Genomic DNA, 25,951 nt, shown 5'->3' with positions numbered 1-25,951 from the left:
GCTGTGTTGGAGAGGATGTGACATCAGGCACATCTCTCGCTTCGCTGGGTTGCTGGCTGCCTCCCAGGGCAGCTGGGGAGCTGTTATATTAAATCCCGACCCAGGTACTCGAGTTTCTGCATGAAGTGCTGCCGGCACCACGTCCCAGTCTGTTGCAAGGTCTGTTTGACTCGTGCGCAGAGTCTGCTTAACAGATCACTCCCACTGCCGGGGGCTCACCGGGGACGATGGAATTTGAACTCCTAAGACCGACCATGAAGTGAAAAAACAGAAACTGGACAGACGGGGCTGAGATGGATGATGAGGGAACAAATCAAAATGACGGCAAATTGCAAGGAGCCGGAGGTCAGGCGCCTGCAACATCTCTATCAAACCCGCTGATGAGGGGTAAGTAACGCTCCTGCCTCACTGCCAGCCTTCACCTCTGTCAGCAGCAGCATATGGCAGGGTTAGGCTTCAGTGGTGTCCTGCTCCCAGCACAGGTCCACAGTCAGTCCCATGCAATGTCTCCATGCCCTTGCAATTCAGAAGGCATTTTGATAAACTATTTGATACTCATTTTTTTCTTGTTTTTTCTGGTGTATCGCAGAAAAGAGTGTCTGGTGCTGTCCTGCAGTTTGTACAAGTGGAAAAAAAATGCAGTACTCAATCGACAGCACGTTAAAAAAGAAGTTGCAGTGTGGCTTGTTTGTCTTTGATTAGTGCCAGCTGGAAACTCAGTACTGGCTCAGTTCCTCTTTTTTTTCTTTTCTTTTCTTTTCTTTTCTTTTCTTTTCTTTTCTTTTCTTTTCTTTTCTTTTCTTTTCTTTTCTTTTCTTTTCTTTTCTTTTCTTTTCTTTTCTTTTCTTTTCTTTTCTTTTCTTTTCTTTTCTTTTCTTTTCTTTTCTTTTCTTTCTTTTCTTTTCTTTTCTTTTCTTTTCTTTCTTCTTTTCCTCCTTTCCTTTCCTTTCCTTTCCTTTCCTTTCCTTTCCTTTCCTTTCCTTTCCTTTCCTTTCCTTTCCTTTCCTTTCCTTTCCTTTCCTTTCCTTTCCTTTCCTTTCCTCTCTCCTTTCCTTTCCTTTCCTCTCTCCTTTCCTTTCCTTTCCTCTCTCCTTTCCTTTCCTTTCCTCTCTCCTTTCCTTTCCTTTCCTCTCTCCTTTCCTTTCCTTTCCTCTCTCCTTTCCTTTCCTTTCCTCTCTCCTTTCCTTTCCTTTCCTCTCTCCTTTCCTTTCCTTTCCTTTCCTCTCTCCTTTCCTTTTCTTTCCTCTCTCCTTTCCTTTCCTTCCTTCCTTCCTTCCTTCCTTCCTTCCTTCCTTCCTTCCTTCCTTCCTTCCTTCCTTCCTTCCTTCCTTCCTTCCTTCCTTCCTTCCTTCCTTCCTTCCTTCCTTCCTTCCTTCCTTCCTTTCCTTTCCTTTCCTTTCCTTTCCTTTCCTTTCCTTTCCTTTCCTTTCCTTTCCTTTCCTTTCCTTTCCTTTCCTTTCCTTTCCTTTCCTTTCCTTTCCTTTCCTTTCCTTTCCTTTCCTTTCCTTTCCTTTCCTTTCCTTTCCTTTCCTTTCCTTTCCTTTCCTTTCCTTTCCTTTCCTTTCCTTTCTCCTTTCTTCACTTAATTCACTTAATTTTTCTTTTCTGCTTTTACCTTTTTTTTTTTTTCTTTTAAATGTTCTCTTTTTTCCTCTTCCTCTTTTTTATTTTCAATGAGCAGAACCAAGTAGTGTTGCCCAGGCTGAACCATCAGCCCAAGCGGGTTCTTCTGCAATGGTCAGGGCACTGTCGTCAGCTGTGACAAACAATGTTGTGGTCACCAGTGAACAGTTATTCAGGCAAAGGGCCCCAGCCTGATCATTGCTCTGTTGTCTGGCCCAGAGCCATTGAAAATATCACATGGTGACAAAAGTAATTTGACTTCACATAATGGTTTAGCTAGACATGTTCCCTGTAGCCCTGTTTTCTGAGAACCTACTTCTTCAGCTGATGGCAAGTGCAGTGGGAATGAGGCAAATTAAGATAAAATGACTTTACACTGTCCTTTGTCCTTCCTGGGGATTTTCAGAACACTTCCATTCATACCAAACAGAAAAATAAGACCTGAAAAACAGATGACCAGTATATCTGCTGTGTTGTCTGCCTCTCATGCATGTCATGTATGTAGATATCGAGGCTGTGTGGGAGGGAAGGGACAGCAACGTTATTAACAGTATGAAGTGAACCAGGTCCACACTGGAGATAAGCTCTAGCAAAATGGAGTCTGGAAGGAGGGGAGCCCACATGCCACACTGCTGCATATAGATAATTTGAAAATCAGGGTTTGGTCCATTCCTCTTGAGTCTACCTGCTCTGTAGCAGAGTTGGTAAGCTCTGCTGGTGACTTACAACAGGAATGTGTTGGACTCTGGCTACATACAACAAAAACTTCAGGTGAAAGCCTTTAGATATGAAAAATACCATTCGTAGTACTGTTATACATAATGCCATAGACATATGTATATGCAAATATGTATGCATACCTCAGCCAAAAGGATTTCAAAGCCCCTTGCGAGCTGCACCATGCATAACTGCTGCAGAAGGAAACCAGGCTGGGGACAGGCACGTAGTCTGCAACACCCTCCACATGGTCAAAGGCTGGAAAAACGTACTTTCAGCCATCACCACAAAAACTATTGCTCTTCTAGAAAGGTCCTGTGAATGCTCTGTGATGCATAGGGAGCAGTCAGGGTTTGCACGTTTGTGTGGTTATTGCTGTAAGGCTTCCTTTGTATACATCACCCTCCCAGCGTTTAAGCACCCAAGAGATGGCAAGTGAGCAATTATCACCAGACCTGTAACGTAACCTCTGGGCTGGCTGGGATTTTCAGTGGTAAAAGTGGAGCTAGGTGACCCAATGCCAGCGAAAGCCAGTGGGTTTTTGGATCTCTAGGTGCTGAAGCTATTGAGACCTGACTCAGCCTGCCTGTGGACTAAGGTGTGGGTAAATTTCAAGTTTGAATTAATAGTCTCATTCCTCTGAAAAAGAGCAGCTGTACACAGTTTTGGCAATCAGAAATCCTAGTTGTTGTGATGGTACATGCAGTGAACACAGCTGTGCTACCCACATGCACCGGCCTTGCTCCTTCACAGGCAGCTCTAGTAGGCAGAGTGTTTTAAGGACTTTCCTGAAAAGTCACAATTTCAGGATTTTTGAAGTCCATGGCCAGCTAGCACTGGCATTTGCTTAGGCTTTAATCAAAAGCCTGTGTATGGTATATAACAAATACTATTCATCTGAATTACTGAGGGTGTGCCTTATGTGCTGTGCAAAGCAGGGAGTGAGACCCCAGTGTCCACTGCAGCCTCCCTCCTCTTCCAGGTGAGAAACAAGCTCCAGCCCAGAACAGGCAGAAAACAGAAGAATTGTGGTTTGCTGGAGGGTGATCCTTGGGCACAGGAATAGGGGAAATTTGCCTTCCCCTGCAGGGAATGCTGCTTCAGGGCCAAGGTGTTTGCTGCAGATGGAGCTGGGTTAGGAGAAATGCAGCTCGGGGCTGCACTGTTCATGGTGGCAGATTTGGAAGAACGTTGCAGCAATTAGTCATCAGACAGGCCTTTAAAACCCCTCTTCCCAATGTATCCAAGTCTAGTCTGAAGTTACTGTAGGCCTCCACTTCTATTCAGAAAAAAAAAAAAAAAAGCCTTGTTTCCTCTCATTATAGAATTCCCAGCTTTTTATTTTCCACTCATATTTTGACACTTATGCGGTCAATCTTTTATTTTATTGTTAAGACCTGGCAAAATTACAAGATAATGGCTACTCCACAGATGACTGTGGTCTGGTCTGGCTCCTTTTTAGAGTCTCAGTAGAAACCTGCCTTTTCTCAAGCAAGCACTGAATGGATAAATTCTGCACATGGACATGATGGCCTGACCGTGCACCTCCCTGTTTGTCACTAGAGTACTCACACATTGATACAACAACTTGGTAGCTTGCCCAAAACCCCACCTGTATTTGTGTGGCCAAAAAAAGATCAAGCTGCAGCTCAGAAAACTTGTTCCTCAGTCTAGATTTTTAGAATTATTGTAAACATGCTCCCCTTGCAACTCAGGCAGATTGGGCAATTGCATTGGTTTCTAAATGGGAAAACCAAAAGCTTTTTACAGAGCCTGGATACACAACCAATGGTAACACAGGCAAGATCAGCAAGAACAACAGCGTGGTCAGATAAGCATGATTTGGCATGCATCACTTGAAGCAAAGCTGTTTTAGTCAATTAATGATATAGTGCTTTGATACCTGTAGCACAGTTTGGCTTTCCGTACAAGACCAGAACCACAGCTTCTGGAAATCGCTGTCCATTTGCTGACGCCAAAGCATGTTTGTGAACTGAATGGAACTACATGTTTGTTGTGGGACATGGCCTATGGAACACTGAAGGAGGTGGGCAGAGCTCAAATGATGCCAATAGCAAAGAATACCATTTTCTTCAAAAACTAATCGATGTACGTTACCCAGATTTCCTGAGTTTGTTTCTCTTTTCATTTAATGTACTCGGTACCACCCATAAAGCTCTATTGGGGTTACATCTCTACCATCCTTTGGCCTTCTAATTTTAAGGCTTCGCCCAAATATTAATCACATAGTGAAAATACTACCAGATTGGAAAAAATCACTTGATTCATGAAGTATTTTCTTGTTAGATATTTCTGTACTGCTAAATAAAAGAGACTGGGACCATTTCTGTCTTTGAGACCAAATGATGTGGACTGACTTGCCTTTACATTTTCCCTGCTTAAAGCTCAATGCTGAATTATCCACCTGGCTTTCTCTTCTTGGCAGTGCAGATTTACCTACCAAGTCTGCATTGTCTCATAGTCACAGGCAGTAGCTGGAAGGTTTCAAAGTGTCCACCCAACACCTAGTCTGTAGGCCATGATCGTTGGATCACCAAACACCTTCCCCATTCTCTGGCAACAAACTTGTAATCTGAAGGAAAAGACCCAAACTCACAGCTATAACAAATAGATGCTAAGAGCAGGAGAAGGCACCAAGCTTTCTCCCCAGGGAGAGTGTAGGAAAGAGACTGCCCTGTGCTCAGAGGAGGCACAGCCCCATGGCTAATGGTCCCTCCAAGCCTGCTCTCCAAGATGTCTCTTCTTCGGAATTCAAAGCTGATTGGTAGTTGTTTTAAATGTACCTCTGAGAAGGATATACTGACCAGATAACAGAAGCTCCAACCACCAGATCAGTGTCCTGTCTCTGGTCATGGTCAGTCTCCAGGGGACACAAAATAAACCTGTTCCACTTGTGTAATCTAGTATAGTAGCTGAAAACCTCCACAACACATCCAAGTCAGTCATCGAAGTTTTCCCCTGTAGCTAGTGGAAGGACAGTGGGACTTCTTCAGAGAGTATAGCAAAATGTGTTTCCAAAAGAAGCTGGATGAAATGCCCTTTGCAAATACTTCTCTTCCTTCCCAGGGGGAACCTGGGCCATTGACGTAGACCAGACATTGTTTTTGAGGCAACTGATGCTGAAAGAAGTAAATGTCTCCAAGAAGAAATATTGCCCTCAGCTGGGTCTGAGCCATAAAACCTGTAATACTGAAGATCCCCTTCTATTAATACTTGTATTTTATGTACCTGCTGTACCTCACTTTGTGGTTTCAATAAAGCAGATAATACAGCTATTACTTAAAGTGCACTGCTGCACAGGCTAACACTAAACACTGAAAGGCAAAATCGACAGGTAACACAATTTATCTCCTTGTACTTTGGCACCTTCTCTTGTTATGCATTGTTGACTCTAGCCCATCTCTGAACGGGGTAAATGATTGAGCAGTCATACCCTCTTCAAAACATAGTCCTTTTGAGCTAATTGGTAAAGTGCAATGAGCTTGTGAAAACAAAAGCACTGGAAAAAATTCAAAGCAAGGGACAAGCTCAGTCAGATCAAGGTGGTGCTCTGCAAATCCCTCTCTCATGTTTAGAAGGGAATGCAGCTGCTCAGTGCCAACAAGGGATAAGTTTAAAACACACCCAGAGGGAAGCTGTCCTCTTGTCTCACATGCTCCCAGCAGCTGCTCCAAGGGAAGCTCGGGAGCTCGCCTAATAAATTAGAAACTTTTACTGGAGTCACACAGCTGAAGCAAAAAAACACTGATGAAACAGTCCACAGAGCCTTTTTCCTGTCTTTCTGTTTGTACAGACCTTGTTTCAGACTGGTCTCCTTTACACGATGCCTCCATCCATGGGCGTCTGCTTACACTGAAGAAACTCATCAAACAGGTACGCCTCTGCTGGGCTAATGTGATCACTGCTGGGCTTGCTCAGTTGTTGAATGCAGTCTGGGCTTTATTGTGAAACCTCCAGGGTGAGAAAATCATGTTGACCATAATGCAGTGAAATCTGCATATAACAGATTTTTTTTTTTCCTACAAGTGGTTCATTGACTCTGTGCACTGAGCTGGTAATGTATGAAAATACCCTGGCTCATACTTTAATTTTGGTGCAAGCAATGGTACTCTGGTTCCTGGGATGACCAAGTGACTGAGGGATTCCTTTTGCAGCTCCTGCACCTGTGAGCTGTGTTTGGTTCCCCAGGTGGGGGGCAGCTCCAAACTTAAGCAAGGTTCTGGTTGAGGTTTCAATTCAGCCGTCCGCATCTGTTTCTGAAGTGCCTGAGAGTACCCAGGTCCCCTGCTCCCACTGCAAAATGCCACAGCAAGGGAGAACCAATTTCTGAACCTCACTGCTCTGTTTCTTTGAAATTCTTGGGTTTAGCCTGTGGAGGAGTGGATGGAAAGGGAAGAGTTATTGGAGACTACTCCAGCTTAACCTTCTGGAGCACCAAGATTGCTGGAAAAAAGTTCCTGTAGAATCAAACCAATGGTTTCTAATGCAGGGGGTGGTTTTCCTTCAGAGCATGCCATGCTCTGACTAAAGACCAGAAAACACCTCAAAAGCAACTCGGGATTCAATCCAGTCAAACAACCGCAGACTCAGCAGGCACGAGGTCAGAACGCTTGAGCCATGTAAAAAGGCGGCAGTCACGACCCTGCCAAACACTCTAGTAGAAATATTTAAACTTTTTTTTTTTTTTTTTAATTTCAGAGTTTGTTATTCACGGTGCAGTAGAAATAAAATTATTCTGAGTTCCTAAAAGGATGCCTGTATTATTCCATCAGACAGTCTCTGGACTCCAGCTTTTTGTACCTATTAGCAGTGTGTAGAAGGCATGACCTCTTTCTCTGCTTACCTATTGAGATGAGCAACTCCAGGTAGTTGGGGAAGGTGTGATCACATAAAGCTTTGAAGGTCATTATAGAATGAGTTGGTTTTGTTGTTGTTGTTTTGTTTGTTTGTTGTTTGTTGGTGGGTTTTGTGTGTGGTGTTTTGTTTTGTTGTTTTTTTTTTTTTTGTATGAGGGTTTTGTTAGTTGGTTGTAATGGTATTTCCTATTAATTCATCAGGGGAGTGACGTGAATCTTGTTACAGCAGACCAGGTGTCTCCTCTCCATGAAGCCTGCCTAGGGGGTCATGCTGCTTGTGCCAGTGTCCTGTTAAAACATGGTGCTCAGGTGAGGGCATGATGGACAGACCATTGCTTCAAGTGTTGGTATGTTGTATTATCACATTTTAATGCTAGGTGATGTACTATTTTATGACAGTGTATCACTGTGGTTTACACTCTGTACTTAGTTCAGCTTAGAGTACACACGTTATAAAAGGCACTTTGTATTAAAGCAATCTGAAAAGCACAAATATAAAAAACACTTATAACTGTTCTTCAGATGAAGTGTTCCCATCATTTACTGAAAGAATAAGGGGAAGTTCCTCTTGCATAGCGTTTCTAATCCTGCAACAATTAAGGGTGTATTTACTTTTATGCACACACTGATTCCGTTGGCATCAATATACAGAACCCTATTTTCTGCTGCAAAACTGGATAATTTTAATTTATTTTGAAATACTGAGAAGACTAACAAAAAGCCTGATTGTGTTTTTTTTTTTCCCCCAGGTGAATGGAGTTACTGTTGATTGGCACAGTCCGTTGTTCAGTGCTTGTGTCAGTGGCAGTGTGGCTTGCCTGAATTTATTGCTGCAGCATGGAGCCAGCCTACACCCACCCTGTGACTTGGCATCCCCTATCCATGAAGCTGCTAAGAGAGGTAACCCCATGGGCTTCTGCACCCCTTTCCGTGTTACTAGTAAGGTGTGTTGAAGTAGGAAAGAGAGATAAAGAAGATAATTTTCTTGATTTGGGTCATGTGAAATACCTTTCTAGTTGGTCTAATCATAGAATCATTTTGTTTGGAAGAGATCCTCAAGATTCTTGAGTACAACAGTTAACCTAACACTGGCACTAAAACATGTCCCTAAGAGCTACATGTCTTTTAAACACCTCCAGGGATGGTGATTCAACTGCTTCCCTGGGCAGCCTGTTCCAATGCCTGACAACCCTTTTGGTTAAGAAATTTTTCCTAATCCCCAATCTAAACCTCCCCTGGCGCAACTTGAGGCCATTTCCTCTCATCTTATCACTTGCTACTTGGGAGAAGAGACCAAGACACACTTACATACAATCTCCTTTCAGGTGGTTGTAGAGAGCAATAAGATCTCCCCTGAGCCAGTTTCTGTCACCCCTGGTACTCACCAAGGGCAGCTCAGCTGGGCTCTCAGGGACCTCTGTGTTCTTATGGTGACGCCTGGAAGGGGTTGCATTGTCCACCTCAGTTGCCTAAAATGGAAGACAATGGAGGGAGTCGCCTGGCTATCTTCAAAACCAATGGACAGAAACACAGTGTGATTTGTCTCATTCTTGGTAGACATCTAAAATGAATCAGATAAAATGTGAGGGCTTTAGACTCTTTTGCTATTCATGGCTTTGCAGCTCCCATTTTCCAGGTTGAAAATACTGGAGTGGATGAAAGCATTGTACTACCAGCTCTTGACAAAATATTGAATCTTTGCTGAGTTACATGGCTGCAATAGAGGATTTGCTGAAAAAAAATCCCTGTTCTCTGTGAGTTGACTCTTCCTTTATCCCTTTTAAGGTCATGTGCAATGTGTTGAATTCCTCGCGTCTCATGGGGTAAATATAGATCATAACATCAAGCATCTGGGTACTCCGCTTTATGTAGCTTGTGAGAATCAGCAGTTGAACTGTGCCAAGAAGCTACTTGAGTCAGGTAAAAAGAAAAAATAAAGGATGGTGTACTTTAGTTTCCTGTAACATCTATCTTTGGATTCTCTTTGCGTGAAAGATTTAGAGGAACTCATGCTCTGGGATCTGGAGATGTTTTGCTTTTAATGACAGCTCTGGGTTACTTGGGGTAGCAGGGTAATCAGGGTCTTCTGACCCCAGAATTCAGTTTTACAGCTCCCAGCAAAATTATGAGTGATCCTGGATTTCACAAGGCCGGTGATGCCTGGAACAAAAACCACCCTTTCCAGTGCTTGTGTGTGTGATGGTGTGATGCTGCAGTTACCTGAGTGGGCAAGGAAAAAAAAATCATTTTTTTCTTGTCCTTCGTCTTTATCCAAAACAATTGACTCAATCATTTTTGCATAGTATTTCTGTGAACATATTTTAATTCCCAGTGAGTTCTTAAAAAGTTTAAACATTTCCAACACAGAAAAACATTCTGCACTATATACTTTGTGTCAATCAAACCTAGCTATAAATCTAAGCACTTGGATAATTATACAAGACAATTTCTTGTTATATGCAGTAGTGCACCTTTTGAAACCAAAAGGACCATATAACCTAAAGTATCCACATAGCTTGTACAAAATGATGGACCAACAAAGCCTCTTTGGAAAAAACAAGGCAAGCATCATGTAGATCACCTTATGCACTATTTAGGACAGTTGACTTTTTTTGGAAGAGGTCAAATACAAGTGTCTAAATTTTAAATGTTTGGCTATTATTTTCTGGTTTATACCATTTTGTTTTTTGCTGCCTTCTATATATGAGAATATGTACTATAAAAACATTATAAATATTCTTGAATTAGTTCTACAGCTCACCATTCTTAGGGTGTTTTAGAAGCCGTTAACCCAGGGTAATGGATAAGGGGAACGCTCATCAGGGACACTTGTTTATAACCTCCTCTACAAAGGGGTTCTGGATCATTTGCATCTTCATATTTTTACCCCAACAGATACTCAGGCTGGTGGAAATCCCACCAGCTTAAACCTCTGGTACAGAGCAGGCTGAAACCCTGCATGTATCTTAAGAGAATGGGGCACTGGAATGGGGAGCAAAGGTGGGACATAGGTGGAACTACATCTTTGTCCTGCTTCAAGATATCCATGGGCTGGGCATTCACTGTTCCTCTGGGATCAGTTTTTAGTCGCAACCACACTTCACCTCAAACAGTGTGAATTGTGTGTTGCAAATTGTAGTACCAGTCCCCAGCATTAAGAAATACACCTCTGGGTGGATGCTACAGCATTTATGGGTTATTCAGAGAAATAGCAGCTAGTGTAGGAAATGGAAACAGGCTACAGAACAGCCATTATTCTATGTCATTATTCTTCGCCATCTCTTGGTGTTCAGGAGCAAATGTGAACAGCGGCAAGGGCCTGGACTCCCCTCTGCACGCGGCCGCCAGGAATTGCAGTGCAGAGCTGGTAACACTGCTGATCGACTTTGGAGCAGACATTTGGGTGAAGAATGCTGAAAGCAAGAGGCCAATGGAGCTGGTTCCGCCCGGCAGCCCTATGGGCCAACTATTCTTGCAGAAAGAAGGTACCTCTTACTGCTTGTTTGATTTGTTCACTTGGGATTCATTCAGGAAGAACCACACAAATTGCTGCAAAAGGCCATACTATTCCATGCCACAAGCACCACAAAACTGAGGATAACTAAGCTTACCTCCATTTGGTGACATATGGATGCTATGTTTTCTAGTACCAGAATATAGTGGTGCATTATAGGGATAATGGTAACAACAACAACAACCCATCTTTCAACATCCAAATTGTGTATCTGCTGCATCATGAGCAATTGTATGGAGCTTGCAGTATAATGCAAAATAGCTTTTAGAGTGAGAAAACAAGCAAAATGCTCCTTGGAAATTAAAGGTGGCTTTTTCTCATTACCTAAAGTACTGAGGTTGCTGAAAGTCTCTCAGTTCCCTTGTTTCTGAGATGGGAGTAGACCAAGAGGTGTTATCTGGAGCGTGTCAAGAAACACAGGCAGAAAATCACCTCTGATGGGAGTTGAGGCTAGCTGGTGAGCCCTAGGACTGGGATGTTTAGTTATACAGTATGATGATGTCAGGTACATGCCGGATACTGGTCTCAGCAAAAATGCAAAATTGCAACCAGAAAAAATTCAATGCATGTGATACAGAAAAGGAAATAAAAATATGTATATATATATTGAAAGACTCTTCTAGTTCTTTGCCTTTTATTGTCGAGCAAAGTTCTTATGTAGGTACAAATGTATCTTTAAAATTAAAGACTCTATATTAGGGTTTTGGTGGGCATTAGGAAAATTGCACAAGAATAATATTATGAATATATATACATTTATATGTTTATAAACTAGTCTTTTTTTAAAGGCCAACATTATGTTCTGAATAATCCAGCAGTATCAAACTGTAGGCTTAACCTTCAGGAAGTGCTTATTTTGTACCTGTAAATGGAGTAGTTCCAAGTCCATTTTATTTTATTGATTATGAATACTTTAATGAGAGAAATCTAACTTACCAATCTTCAGAAAAATTAGAATAATGTCTCTTGTGTCTAATAATTGGTGTACTTGTGTTCTTCTTTAGATGTTCTCATTCAGTCAGTAAACTATACACATTATTAGATAATCTGGATTTGCATTATGTTAAACAAGTTGCTGATGGTGTGCTTCATAACCCTTATTATTCCAGTTACATGTTGATGTGATTGTTTTCATGAATAGATTTATACCAAGGTAAACCTGGAATAATAAAGTGATTAATCAGGACCTTCTTGAGATAGCAACACGAAAATAACAGGGTGAAAACAAATGTGATGTGCATTTTATGTATGAGCAATGGATATTTCGTTTCCCAGCCTAATCTATGGTGCACAGAGCAGTGATCTTTTTGAACTCCAATCCCTGCTGTGTCGGACTCCTGACTCCCATGGCACTACATGTGTCCTGTTTATTTGAGATTAAAAACAAACAAGCCAGCAAATAAACATTCAAAGAAACAACATTTCAGGCACAACCTGTGGAGCTGGCCCAAGAAACTCTGTTTGGGCTGAGCTGGCAGCTTGGGCAATAAGGAACTTTTTAAAGTGAAATTCAGCAACCAAAACACAAATTATAAATGCTTGGAGGGCATTTTGTGGCTGAAGACTGTCCCATGTTCTCTAACATGCCCTTCTCCAAGTAGGGTCATGCCTGATGGGCACCTGATGTCTAACTTTGTTGGATGGCTGAACGGTTGCAGCCTGTAGGAGTGGTGCAAACATTTCATGCAGAAGTTTCGCAATGTGCTGTAGGGATCACAGTCACCTCACCAGCCTCATGGCACCTCAAAACCGGCACAGCCATGATGCTGCTCTCCTGCCCTGCTCCCACACATGGATCCTCTCCCCGTATGCCACAGATGCTGGGGGGCAGCAGCCCCATGCCCATGGCCAGGGCAAGTTGGAGGGAGCCAGTTTTTCCACTAGAGATGAGTTGGCGAGTGCGCTGACCCAGAGTTGCCCTATGACTAGCCCAGACCAGGTATATTGTGTCTGATGGTCTTCTTTTCCAGGACTTCACCACGCTACCAGACCACCCTCTACCCTGCTTGTATTGCAGGGAGAATCATACGTGTGGGTGGGAGGACTAGCTGGTGATCCAGAAATGCAGTTTTTGAAGAGCCTGGTCACAATTGCTAAATATTTTCAGCATACTGACACTGCTTGTGTATTGATGAGTCTTCAGTTTTTCTTTCTTTTTTTTTTTTTTTTTTAGTGGAAGCTTTTTGAAATGAGATGTTTGCAGACAGGACATTTATCTGTGGGATCTGAGGGACCAAACACGTGTAGAGTGACACTGCAATAGCCAGTCTCGCTTGCCCAGTATCAACTTGCCTTGTTACCTTGTACATAAGCACAGGGTAACTCATCCGCTGACTCCTAGCAAGAGAGCACAGTCCTTACAATAGTGCAGCGATCTTCGGCCATGCAGGAATACTGGAAAGGTGGTGTTCTGTACAAGGGAAGATTCGAATGCTGGTTAAAGGTGCCACCTCACTGCATTTTTACTGCGGCCCCTGTTTCCTTCCTACTGTACTTCACTCCTCCTCCAGCGCTAACATTTTGCTTCTCTGGTGAGCACTATCTTACCCACTCAGCAGGCAGACGTGGTGGGTAGCACTCAGACTATCCCCTTCCAGATCACTTATCTCTCTCTTGCTTTCTTCTGTGTCTCTTTTTGTCCCCTCCCTACTCCCATCATCCAAACCCCACATCCACTCATTTGCTCTCCCTGCTTTGTCCTTCTTCCCTCCCACAGCCCCCCTTGCGACCTTCTGCGCTTGTGACCCCTGTGTGCTGCACACTGGGGCACAAATGACACAATGGAGGGCTGAACATTGACAGGCTCCACAGTTAAAAGTATCACACAGGATCCACCTCTTTGTGAAAGGATAAACCCCTCCCAAGCTCTGGAACCCTCAGCACAGACACAGACCTGTTGGAGAGGGGCCAGAGGAGGCCACAAAAATGATCAGAGGGCTGGAACAGCTCTCCTGTGAGGACAGGCTGAGAGAGTTGGGGTTGTTCAGACCAGAGGAGACTCTGGGGACACTTTATTGCAGACTTCCAGGGGCCTATGAGAAAGATGGAAACAGATGTTTTAACAGAGCCTGTTGTGTTAGAACAAGGGGTAATGGTTTGAGATTCAGGCCAGACATGAGAAAGACATTTTTTACAATGAGGGTGGTGAAACATTGGCCCAGGTTGCCCAGAGAGGTGGTAGATGCCCCACCCCTGGAGACATTCCAGGCCAGGCTGGACGGGGCTCTGAGCAACCTGATCTAGTTGAAGATGCCCCTGCTCATTGCAGGGCAGGTGGACTAGGTGACCTTTAAAGGTCGTTTCCAACCCAAACTATTCAATGATTCTATGAATCTACTTTTATACCTCAATAAATGAAAAAAGCAGCATAGATCCTTCAGCAGGGTTTGTATTTCTCAACATCACTTAATTTAGAAGGTTTTAAAAAAAAGGCTTATATAGTATTTATTTTACTATGTGTTTGTCACTATTAGGAAATACATCTCAAGAAAGTGGTGGGCTACAGACTTTGAAGAAAGCATAGATCATCTCTTTGTCTCAGACAACACAAACCACTTCACATTGATGTAGCTTAAAAGGGAAAGACCGGCACTGCTAATGCTAATTGTGGTTGTGTAGTCACAGAGAGTGACTAGGTTTGAACTGAATCGCAGGTGGGCTAATGTCCTTTGGTGGGCAGAGGTCTGGATTTTCACTGCTGAGCATCCTGGGGTGGCCACATGCCCCTTGTGTGAGGTGGGTTGAAGGAGCTGGGAGCAATGGTAATGCACAGCTGCTGTTTCGGCTTTACAGTTTTGGTGTGATAAAGCCACATGTGTAACCTCTTACTGGCTCTTTCTCCAGGGCCGCTGTCCTTGATGCAGTTGTGCCGCCTGTGCATTAGGAGGTGCTTTGGACACAAGCAACATCAAAAAATAACTGGACTTCTCCTCCCAGATGAGCTGAAACATTTCCTTCTCCATGTTTAAGCCTATCATGTTCAAAATGGTGCTTTTAAAGACACAACCAGGTTCGTTGAGGAAAGACTCTTCTAATCAGTAGTATTGCCAATGCCTGCAGTGTTAATTTGTGATAATTGCTGGTCCCTAGTAAATGCCTAGGTCCAAGAAGCACAGGACTGACCGACTCACTCACTCCTCACTGCCACCACCCCTGGCAAATCCATCACTTAGAAAGGAGCAGTTCTTCATGGTTGCATGCTGAAGCTTGAAAACGTGACTGAAGAACCCCCTGGGAAGCATAGAAAATGAGCACAGAGTTTTAAAATAGATCTCTTGATTCTCTGTATCCTGGCACAGTTTCAGAGGGCTTGTGGTTGATCGCCCTTTACAGAGACAACATGTATCCCCACCCAGCACTAATAGCACTTCACATACATACTAAGGATATTGAGAATAGCTACACTTTCTCTGTGAGCAGCATTCATCTTCCTGTCATCTGTGAGGGCTGTACCCACACTGCTGCACAGATAAGAAAAGGGAGTCCTCTGGCAAATGTTATTTATTTTCCAAGTATATCGCACTGTGGATAGATGAGCACCAACCAGCAATCATTTGAATTTAGGCCAGCATCTGAAACATGTGTTTCTGCTGTGACATCAAGTGGGTCACTGCTGATGGCAGTTCCCTACAGAGCAACAATAGAGAGGAGAAAGTTTTTAATCATCTATTAAAATCACTTATTCCTGATGCTTTGAGACATAAGGGAGGCATGCTTCAGTACTACACATTTTCTCCTTGTAGCATATTATTTTTCAAGGACACAGTCTAACAGGCCATCAATTGCAGGCATTGGGTGCTCCTCCTCTCTGCCCTGACAATTAGGTGATATTTCCTAAGCGTTTCTCTGTACACATCAGAATAAAAGAACAGCTTCAATCCTCTTTCTCCACTCAAGGAAAGAGATCATCTTAAGATGATCATCATTTCCTTGGAAAGAAATGCCCATTTATGACATTTTCCATGGAAGCGATAATAATAACACCTCTAATGTATGGTCATGAAACAAACAGTGGAAGCACTGAAATTATAGCCTATTCCAAACTGAAAAGATAATAGATAATTTCTGCCCCCTCTCTCAGCTGCTGAGTTGCTGGATCAGAGTATGTGTCTCTCAAACAAACATGACATATGGTTCTTATTCCACTAAGACTGTAAAAGAACAAATATTTTCTCCAGCTTAAGTTTAACACTGGCTGTTTTTCTTTCCCTCCCAGAAACACATCCTGCTGCCACAAAACTAAGTGCTGTTATGACCACTCTCTGTTGTCCCAGGCATTCCCCTGGGAATATCAGGTGCCTGATACACACGGGAGTGAAGATGCTGAAGCTCCAGCTCTTCTGCCCACCGTGTCACCCCTGCATCAGAGGGGCAGGAACATGGACTTCTGTGATTTTGGAGATACTTTCCTTCCTGACTTCACTGTGAAGACACCTGCAAGAGTGGGCTTGGTGTGCAAAAATTGTGATGACATCATTAACACCAGCAATCAGATAAGTGGAGTCCTCATCTCGTAAGTGGAGAGACCAACAGCTTCCAAACACACAAACTTATTTTTATGTTTACTAGTGTGCCATTGTGTGCAGTGCAAGCCTCCTTTCCCATACGGGAAGTTAAAGAGGATGGATCAAATGCAAACTGGATGCTCATATTTGACGTAAATAACAATTCAAATCCTCAGCTGGAGAACATGACTGCTGGCTATAGGTATCCAGTGTGATGGTTTGAATATTTTTGCACTGATCCAACACAGCAAAAATGATGCTGCTGGTTTTGTGGGACACAAAAATTGTACCTTGATGGGACAAAATGACAAACACAGTTAGATCCATAACTCTCTTGTGATAGAGACACTTAGAAATCTTCAACCCAATTCATCACACATAATTTGAACCATGTGAAAATCGCTGGCTGGTTTAAGATAGTCATCTATATTCTTTCCCTCCTGCTGGGGAAGAAAATAGACACCTGTGTTCGTAGGTTAAATAAAAGCAGGCATCTGGTATAGGAAAGGTGGATCCTTCTAAAATAAGTATCTTGGCTAAGCTGAATCTGGATTGAAGAGGCAGGGAACAGACAATGAACCTAATGCTTAACTTTTTAAGATTAAAGTGTGAAGAATCCCTGCAGTGGTGACACATCTGAAAGATGCAGATCCAGCTTATTACATTTTAGATGATGAAAAAAACATTTTTTATGTACTAGTTTTATTATTCACCTTTAAGTATCTTATTTTGTAACCTCAGCCAATGGGTTTATAGGAGTAATGCTAATACCAGGATAGAATTACTCTGGGAAGGTGGTGAAAGTGTTGCTTCCAGATTGCTTTTCTTCTAGAAATTTCATAGCGTGACTCTGTTTACTTGAATCCCCCTGATCAAGTGTAATTAGAATGAATTCTGTATGCTCAGCTTGTATCATCATTTGCTTATTTATTTTAATATAAATTGTGATCAACACTGGTGAATTACAACTTTATGCATCAACACTTATCCAGTTATCAACTGTTAAAGTTGTACAAGATGCACTCTGAATAAGCTCAGCCTGAATAAGCTCAGCCTGAATAAGCTCGTGAGGTTTGGATCTTTTCTTATATTTGAAACCATTGGAAATGTAGTGCAGGACTTGAAAGATTGTCAGGAATGTATTTTATCAGATTCCTTGATATTATTTTGTTAGCTGTTTGATAGTAGTCAAGTAACAATTTTAAAGGATATTTGCTCAAAAATAAATGATTTATACTTTTATTTTATTTTCATTCATCTTTTAAATGATAGCACTAATTTTGTGGATTGTCTATGGAGTTTTGCACTGAACTCTAGTGTTGTGCAATCCTGCCTAGAGGCAGGTAGTATATAGAATAATTCCTTCATATAGACATAAAGATAAGACTAAAATGCAAATACTGTGAAAATCTTGCCTTTTTGCTGATGTTTTAAGGTAAAGTTGGACTCTTCCAATTCTTCATCTGCTCAGCTGAGGGTTAGTCAAAAGGATCCAGAGACTTCACAAAGCAGGAAAAGATGTAAAAGAAGTCGCCCTCTTTGGTTTTTTATTGTTGTTATTACTTTTCGTTTGTTTGGTTTGGTTCTTTTTCCTGATTTGCATCAGTTTGTTTCTCCTGTCTCCTCAGCAAGAGGCACGTGTAATGATCTGAGTGGTTTCGCACGTGCCCACACAACAGGAACCATTTACTGGAAGTGAACATGTGGAGGTCCCTGTAGGGTCAGAAGTCCAAGGGGTGTCTGTCGGCATCCAATGGGTACACTGTGGGGCTGGAGAGACATGGGAGGGCAGCAGTCCCCTCTCTGATGGATGCACCCCTGGGTGTCATTGCCCACAGAAGCCAGCCAAAAGAGAGAGAACAATGCCACCAAGATGCTCTACAAGTTGTTGTTTCTGCTGGGTACAGAGCTGCTTATGAAAACTGTGGAACTAAACAATGAACAGCTCAACAGAAGAAGACAACTGATTTAAGCAATATTTTTTTCTTTTGATTTATTAGAAGATGTCTGACTCAACAAATCATTGCAAAGTTGTTTTGGTTCTACAGCAGTTGCCAGGTGGGATCAGCCATGTCCCAGGACTCAGTTCTTCATTCTGCAGTTGCATGTAAAGGTCCACAGCTGCCCAGTTCTTGCCATTTCATTTTTTGCTCTTAACCGGAAACCACAGGCATCTTAATTCAGTAAATGTAATATGCAGCTTTGAAGCATAGGCAGAGAATGTCCTTTTGCCTCTCCACTGACATGAGTTCATTTCCAGATGATGAAGAAGGAAATTCCGTGAAATAAAATTTACTTTACAGGCTCAGCAAAATGGGACGGATCATCTGCAGAATAGTAGATTAGTGGTCCTAGAAGAGAGAAAAGAGTGCTTGTATCCCTAAGTTGGAATATACTCAATTTCCCTGAGAGTCATGTTCTTAAGAGCCACAGGTCCAGGACTTGATGTTCCTGAAGCAACGTTTTCTTGCTTAACACATGCAGTGTATCTGTCAAAGTGGAGACTGCCTTGCCCTGCAGTCCCAGCCTGAGTCCTGCTGGCTTTGGATAAAAATTCCTGGGAGTTATTTCTTTGCATATGGAGCAATTATCTGTCATTCTTTGATACTTTGCCCAGCTCACTGCTCCTAGGGATGCTCACTTTCATGTATACAGGCAAAACGATGCAAAAGTGCTCTCTAGGATGCCTCAGGGAGTCCACTTTTCTTTAAAATGACAGCAGGGAATGACTGCTAGGAAGATAAATGTTTCAAATTCTTATATCCTTGTTCAACACAGTAACCTTTATTCCAGTTCTACCTGAGTGCTCAGGTAGCACACCTGGACAATACCTGGGTCATGTCACCATGCAACATGGTCTTGTTTCCTTTCTACACCGGTTGAAGCCTTTACTTTCTGAACTACTGCTTTTTGTATTTTTAAAGGTCCTGAAACCCATTAATCATTCCAAATTCAAAAGACACGGGACTAGATGAATGGCTTTAGCACCTGTGAAGTAAAATTGAGTTGGAAATCTGTCAGCTGTTTCACTTCACAAATTAAACTGTGGAGTCTCTGCCGTGTCTAGGGCTTTTGAAATCCCTAGAGCTTTCCTTTCTGTGCTCTGAAAAATACAGCGGTAGCAGTTAAACCAGCTCTTTGTCTCGTGAAAGCACGCTGACTCTGAAACCAGAAGATTCATACAGACCTTGGAAAGATGTTATGAATACAACAAATATAGGATTGTCTCATTGCCTTTGAAACTGCTCTTTTTATAAACTTATTTTGGGGAATCAGAATAGTGTGCGTTTTGTGTTTGACTAAATAATGATCCCAAAACAGGAACTTCTGATTTTGCAAACTCCTGCTTGGAGTAAATCTCCCAGAAAGTGTTTTGCTCTCCCCAGTGCTCCCCAAAGGTTGGTCACTCTTTTGTGCCCTCCTGATGAGCACAGGGACTGAGGCTGAGAAACTCGTTATCCCTTCCAACTGTTTATATATATTTTTTCCTATAAGCTGCTAGGCGGCACCTCCACCTTTACACGTCTCTTCAAAAAGAACTATAGACCTCTTTCCATAATACCTACACTCATATTCGTGGATTCAGAGCAGGCAACAAAGGTACTTCTGCTCCTCCGCTAATCAGACCTCAGTCAGCACAAGGTGCGAGCATATCCTGACTTCCTTGGAATTAGGGCTGTTTGTCCCATGGAAAAGGCAAAGCACTCCTCAGGCCCAGGGAACACCAGCTTACTCTCTTTGCTCACTGACTGCTGGAGAGGGGTGGCTTTGCTCACAACTCAAAGTCACTTTTTGGCCAGACAGACACCGTACCCAAAACCTCTTCCTCACAGACCGAAGGCTAAGGAGTAGCTTTTTTTTCTCTTCCAAGCTATAATTACTTTTATTATTTCTGAGGTTAGAAAGTAAACAAAACCAACCCCAAGCAGTGCAATCTAAATCAAGAAAATTGCTCATTTTTCTTGCAGGAACAGAACAAAACAGATAAAAAAATTACCCAGCAGTTGGGCTATTGGGACATATTCTTTAGGGGTGATGGAGTAAATTCAAATCCCCTCCTAGAATGAAATAGCTTCAATCTCTATCTTTGATATCCTTAGTGCTTTTGGAGAAAGATCCTCCTCAATTTTGTTGAATCTAAGCCTGTCTCACCGACATTTATCCATCAAGACTGTCTGGCTTGAATTCATTAGCAGTTTCTCACTGATAGTGCCTCTGTACATAAGAGCATAAGACTGTTTGGATTAGGGCATCCCGGAGGCAGGGACTGGCAGCCCTGGGCGGGCTGAAATGGGGTCCTGGGCCATGGGCAGGTTAGGGAACCCCCAGAGGGCTGCCATGGAGCAGTAAGAGCTGCTGGTGCCCTCAGGGCTTCTATGCCTGGGTAGCCATGTAAATTCTCAGCATCCATGGCATCCTATAAAGAGGAGATCTATAGTTCCAACACATATTTCATGTATGGCTAATTCCCCCCATTTGTTATTCAAGAGTTTCCAGCTAATTTTGAGAAAATGAACAATTGTTCCTTATTCTCTCCTCAGTACTCCCTTGACAGTCATCTATCTCTCCCCTTCCTCATAACCTCTGTTTTTCCCAGGCCAAAGACTCCCAGCCTCTATAGCCACTGCTTGGACAGAAGCTGAGTGACCATTTGTAAAAAAAAGTATCCCTGAGAAAAAAAAAAAAAAGGCCAGAGCTATCTAATATTTCCTGGCTACTTTCCTTGCATGCTCTTTAATGTTTCTCAGATACTTCTCTGTTTCTGGCTTATATAACCAGAAAGCTTAATCCAAAATAAATACCTAGTGAAAACACTCTCAGCTGAGGTCCTGGAGGGGTTTTGCACATGCTCTCTCCTTTCAGTTATCTTACCCCATAAAAATGATCTTAATTGTTTTGCATGCTTATCTGGGATTAAAGGGTGACTGCTACGTGCAGAGATCTGGCAAAGGGCACAGCACAGAGAGCTCTTCTTTTCCTGAGATATGGAAAAGATGATCCCTGTGCACAGCCTGGAGTTTGTGTCTGCTCTTCTGCATGCCTGGGCAACTGAGCAGAGATGTGTTCAGGCAAGGCACTGCTTTCCTGTTAAAACTGATAATTAAAACCCTCCAAACCCCCAACTCTCATGAACTGAAAGCCAGAACATTAAAATAAATGTGAGACAGGAGTAACTGAACAAATTTCTGGCTTGGGAGGCTGAGACAGGGATTTGCTGCCTCCTCCTGCCTCAGCAGCTCCCTGGGGCTGGCTGCCTGCTGCCCCAGGCACAGGGACCCACGCAGGGCAGGAGGATGAGGGGCCAGAAAAGTGGCTGCAAAGGGGGCTGTCGGCCCCTCTGCCTTTGCCTGCTCCTCTGGCTTGTGCTACATTTAGCCAGCAGATGGTATTGCTGGCACACGCCTCTGCAGAAAAGTTTTGCAAGAGGATCAATAATCAGGGACAAAAATGGAGCTAGCAGAGTCGTGGTGCTGGGAGTCAACACAAACTCAGGCTCATACGGACCAGGGAATCATTGCCATTGCCACTTCCACACAAAAGCCATGCAACTTTCCATTTTTACTGTCTGGCTTTTCTGCATCATTTGTCCAAAAGTAGGATTCAGCGGGATACATAAAATGCTCAGCATTTCTCTTAACTGATGGATTAAATGTGCTTTACATTTACATTCCTTTTATGGTAAAGACTAATATTTTTACCATTCATAGATGCTGCGGAGAAAGTACTAGTAAACTCCGGAAAAAATGAACACAGATGCTATTGTTTGGTCACTAGTTGTCAATGAGCTGGCAGTTAGAGTTATCCTGCAGCACTCCCTATCTTAGAAAGGTCTGCCCATTGTCTTAGCTTTTTACATAGCTGTTTGCTTAAGTTATTTTTTCCCCAACATCCATTAACACTTGACAGAAGAAATGTCAGTTCCAGAAAGCGGAACATCCATACTTCCTGAAATTGCATATAATTACCCAATTAAACTCCGAAATCTGCCTCAGTGTTCAGAATGAGTATTTACGGGAGTATAATACTGTTCAGAATCCCTTCTCTCTTCTAAGGAAATAATTACTATTGCTGGCTTCCTAATTTCACGGGCTGGCTGTAACTGCTTTCTAGACAGCAGCTCTAGGCAAGAGTTCTTCCTGTAATTTATTTTAAGTGAGAGTGCTCCTTGGAGCCCCTTGGAGCCTTCTCCTAAAAAACATGCAGCACGGGACTGTACAAAGCCATATGGTGTCACAGCCAGGACTTGTCACATCTGTGCTCCACACTGTGGATTGACTCTGATTTCAAGGAAATGTCTTATTTCCATGTCCTCTCTACAATGTTTTGTTTATGCCACTTTCCACAATCTACAGCCGAGGAGATGTATGTATTGCATATAATGATCTAATTCAGCTTCTTGTCTGAGAAATAAATGCCTTCTCATACTGACTGTCTGTAAACTGGGACTTTTAAATGTAATATATACTGTGATTTTTTATCGCAGGTCTTCAGATATCCTTCTCGGTAAGTTAATTTTGTAAGTCATATAAAGAACTGCCTGAAGACGTGCATTTGCCTTGTGCAAAAGGAGGCAGTTACTTTGACAGTGCTCTCATTTCTCTGAATCGTATATAGGAGCTGCCTAGAGTATTGCAAATATCAGTGAGAAAAAATGTAGGAGGCAGGAAAAGCATCACAAACTTACTGTGTTTGTGCTGCTTCTGTGCAGCAAATTGCAGCTGGCTGGTGTATATAGGATGCACACCTCCTTCGCCAGTTTCTTCTGGATCCACAAAAGCCATAAAGGAAAGGAGACAGGAGCTCTGTTTTGTGATCACCTGCATGCCCATGAGATTGCTCTATTAGCAATCACTGCTGCAACCTGCGTCCACAAGACAGGAAGTGCTCTAACAGCTGGGTGAAAACCATGCACCACTGACATCTATGCACCAAAGAGTTTCGGGTTCATGTATTACAGGCTCCATCATAAGTGATGTATATTTTAACACTAAGCTCCAGCTATGGTCATCCTGAGGCTGCTGTTCCTTCAGCAGCACTGTATTTTGTGTGTTGGTTGGTAATATGGTGCATGTGGGGTGGAGTGAATTACCTCATTTCTATCACACATCAGCCTTTGAAGCTACTTTGCCTGACAGTAAAGGCAGAGTGTTTTTACTACCATTTTTAGCCTCCTCAGACTCCTATAAAAGTGTAGATATTCTGATATAACCAGAGGAAAAAAAGATTTATTGGTGGAATTTTGTACAAATTACCTCTGCTCTCTTTTCTAATCACTTTAAACAATTTTCTCTCTAAGATCCCATTCTTCTTTCACTAATGCACTTATTGACTCATATCTATGGAAGCACCTTGCCTCCTGGCTCCTTTTGTTGGCTCATTACATGTATTTATTGCTGCATTTCTCTGAAGCAATTTCATTAAATTCTCCGTTATGGTTATTCCAGAAACATCCTGTTAGTATACAGTGCCCTTTCACACTCATAGCAAGTGCAAGTTTGTTTTGTCTCTTAAATTTTATTAATCTCTTTCAATCATTTAAAAATGAAAAAAGCAGTTAAATTACTGCAGGATTTTGCCTCTTTCCATTAGCAGCAAAATAAAGCTAATTTCCTGCAGCTCTATACTTTATAGCTCAAAGCTTCAGTGTGGATTACTTTTTTGGGAGCTATTATGATTGCCCAAAGGCAGAACAACTTCAGTAAAATATCAGCTGCTGAATCTCCAAAGAAACATTCATTGGGGAAAAACTTGCAGCTCTTTGTTTGCAGCATTTTGTAGTTACTTAAGAGACATTTCTGTTCTCTTAGCCTCATGAAAGGTGACCATTAGCATTAGTATTTTTAAAGTGTCATAAGCAGGAGTCATGAATGCAAATGTTGCTGAGGGATTTGGAAGGCACTTATGAAAGAGTTCAAAAAGCAGATTAAAAAAAAAGCTGAGAATTATTCATTGACTCAAAGCAACTTTTGCATTCACATCCAGGCAAAAAAAAAAAAAACAAAACACAAAACCAAACCAACCAAACAAAAAAACACAGCAAAAAGACCACTTATAATTTCTGGTAACTATTCCTCATGCTTCAAATGACAGAGTCACACAACTTCCCTTGACATCCAGACCCTCAAAGCTATTTAGATGCTATAATAAACAAATTTTCCTTGGACCAGAGGGTGAACGAAAAGCCTTATGGGCCGACAGGTGGCTAGCCCTTAGTCTAGTGGCATGTTCACTACGTTATGCAGTCCTGCTGCATTTTCAAACACATCTCAGGAATTATTTGGAAGGAAATCCCCAAATTACTGTTACTCTGCAGTGTAAGGTGTGTACATGTCCCCTCCCTGTCCTCAGTAGTTCCTGTATCCCTTACAGCCAGCTTCTGTGATTGCAGGGGACCTCCTTCCTCTGACCTGTGGATGAACTGAGAAATTACGTTCATATATCTTCACTTGCATGGCAGCACTTCATCCGTATGCAAATGCAGTACATGATGAAAGCAGAATTAAGGATTCCTATCTGGTGAGCGTTTAACAATTGCTGAAAAGAAGCCCATGGTTGACTTGGTTTCACTGAGGATGAGAAGCATCTGAGTGCCAGAGCATATTTTGATTTCTGCTTCACCCATTGTAAACATCAGCGACCAGACTGAAGAACGCTTTTCCTTTGTTTAGACCTCTGTGACTGGGTGTTTTTTCCATGAAGAGGAAGGCGGGTACGAAGCAGAGACAGTATTTACCTGAATCTCACCCACCAAAGAAGCAGAATGATGTTTCATGCACATCTGAAACATAGTGGTATGGTCAGATTGTAGATGTTGTTCTCAGTACACCTTGAGATTCATAGGATATTGTCAGCAGCCCTTATCTATCTAGAGTCCAAAGCTTTTGTAAAGTTATTTATCCAACAGGGGAGTGAGCAAGGAAAGGGTGCCAAGTTGTCATTAAAGGAATCAGAACAATTTGCCTGGTTTGTTTCATGAAGTATTGGATGTCGTGCTTCTACCAGAGAAAAGGCGTGAAAACATGAAAAAAATATTGGTGGATAAATGTAAAAAGTCATTTGTGCTGCAAGTTTGTTGAGGAGGAAGAATGTCAATAGGACACTAAGTACAATGTAATGCATCCTCCCCCACATCCTTTGTTCTACCCTGTTTAAAAAGGGAAGCATTGGAGACTTTGCTGGTCATTTGTGCTTTGCACAAAAGCTTTAGCTATTTCTCCAGAACACATATTTTTACCCAGGATATCTTGACTTCGTGACTGGGGTTTGAATTAATGCCATGTGTAGTACATTTAGCTGTGTTTGGAGAGTGCTCAAGCTACAGCTGCTGCAAAATAAAATTGCCCAATTATTCAGCAAAAAATGGGCACTGGGAGCACATAGCAGCATTACTACTGAGACAGGACTGGTTTCACCTGATCTCCAGCTGCAGTGCAGGACTTTGACTTTGATGTTTAAAACTTTAGGTGTTAAGGCCTCAGGTGTAAAACTTACTTGGCACGACTGTTTCCACTAGCACCACTTCTTCTTGGCCACCAATAATGTTTTGGAACATGTTCCTGCAGAGCTGAAACCATGCGGCTTTGTCACAAACCACAGTAATACAATAAAAACACTGTGATTTAAGGCTGTTCTTCTGCATGGACGGTGAACTACCTCTTCTATGGGAAATATTATACAAACCTAGAGAATAAGCTTTCTCCTTTTTAGCACACAAG

At 42.4% G+C, this 25,951-nt stretch overlaps 1 protein-coding gene across 6 annotated transcripts; it reads left to right on the top strand.

The window, feature by feature from the left end:
• Positions 1-25,195, top strand: ASB9 (ankyrin repeat and SOCS box containing 9). 6 transcript variants are annotated; one of them, XM_082050719.1, is made up of 8 exons: positions 10-387; positions 6,155-6,234; positions 7,419-7,526; positions 7,967-8,117; positions 9,003-9,137; positions 10,511-10,702; positions 14,575-14,740; positions 16,005-16,140. In XM_082050719.1, exons 1-7 carry the CDS (start codon positions 294-296, stop codon positions 14,697-14,699), a joined length of 885 nt encoding a protein of 294 aa, XP_081906845.1. In that variant the 5' UTR covers positions 10-293; the 3' UTR covers positions 14,700-14,740; positions 16,005-16,140. The 6 variants fall into 6 exon arrangements, with proteins under 6 accessions (XP_081906846.1, XP_081906843.1, XP_081906848.1 ...); XM_082050718.1 differs by having other exon boundaries at positions 11-387; positions 15,947-16,083; XM_082050717.1 differs by lacking the exon at positions 14,575-14,740 and having other exon boundaries at positions 4-387; positions 15,947-24,279.
• The last annotated feature ends 756 nt before the right edge of the window (positions 25,196-25,951 follow it).

The sequence above is a fragment of the Streptopelia decaocto genome (genome assembly GCF_964273445.1).
Source record: "Streptopelia decaocto genome assembly, chromosome: 1".
In the NCBI taxonomy this organism is placed as follows: Eukaryota; Metazoa; Chordata; class Aves; order Columbiformes; family Columbidae; genus Streptopelia; species Streptopelia decaocto.
The sequence above is the reverse complement of the archived record's forward strand: the minus strand, read 5'-3'. Positions and strand labels throughout refer to the sequence as shown.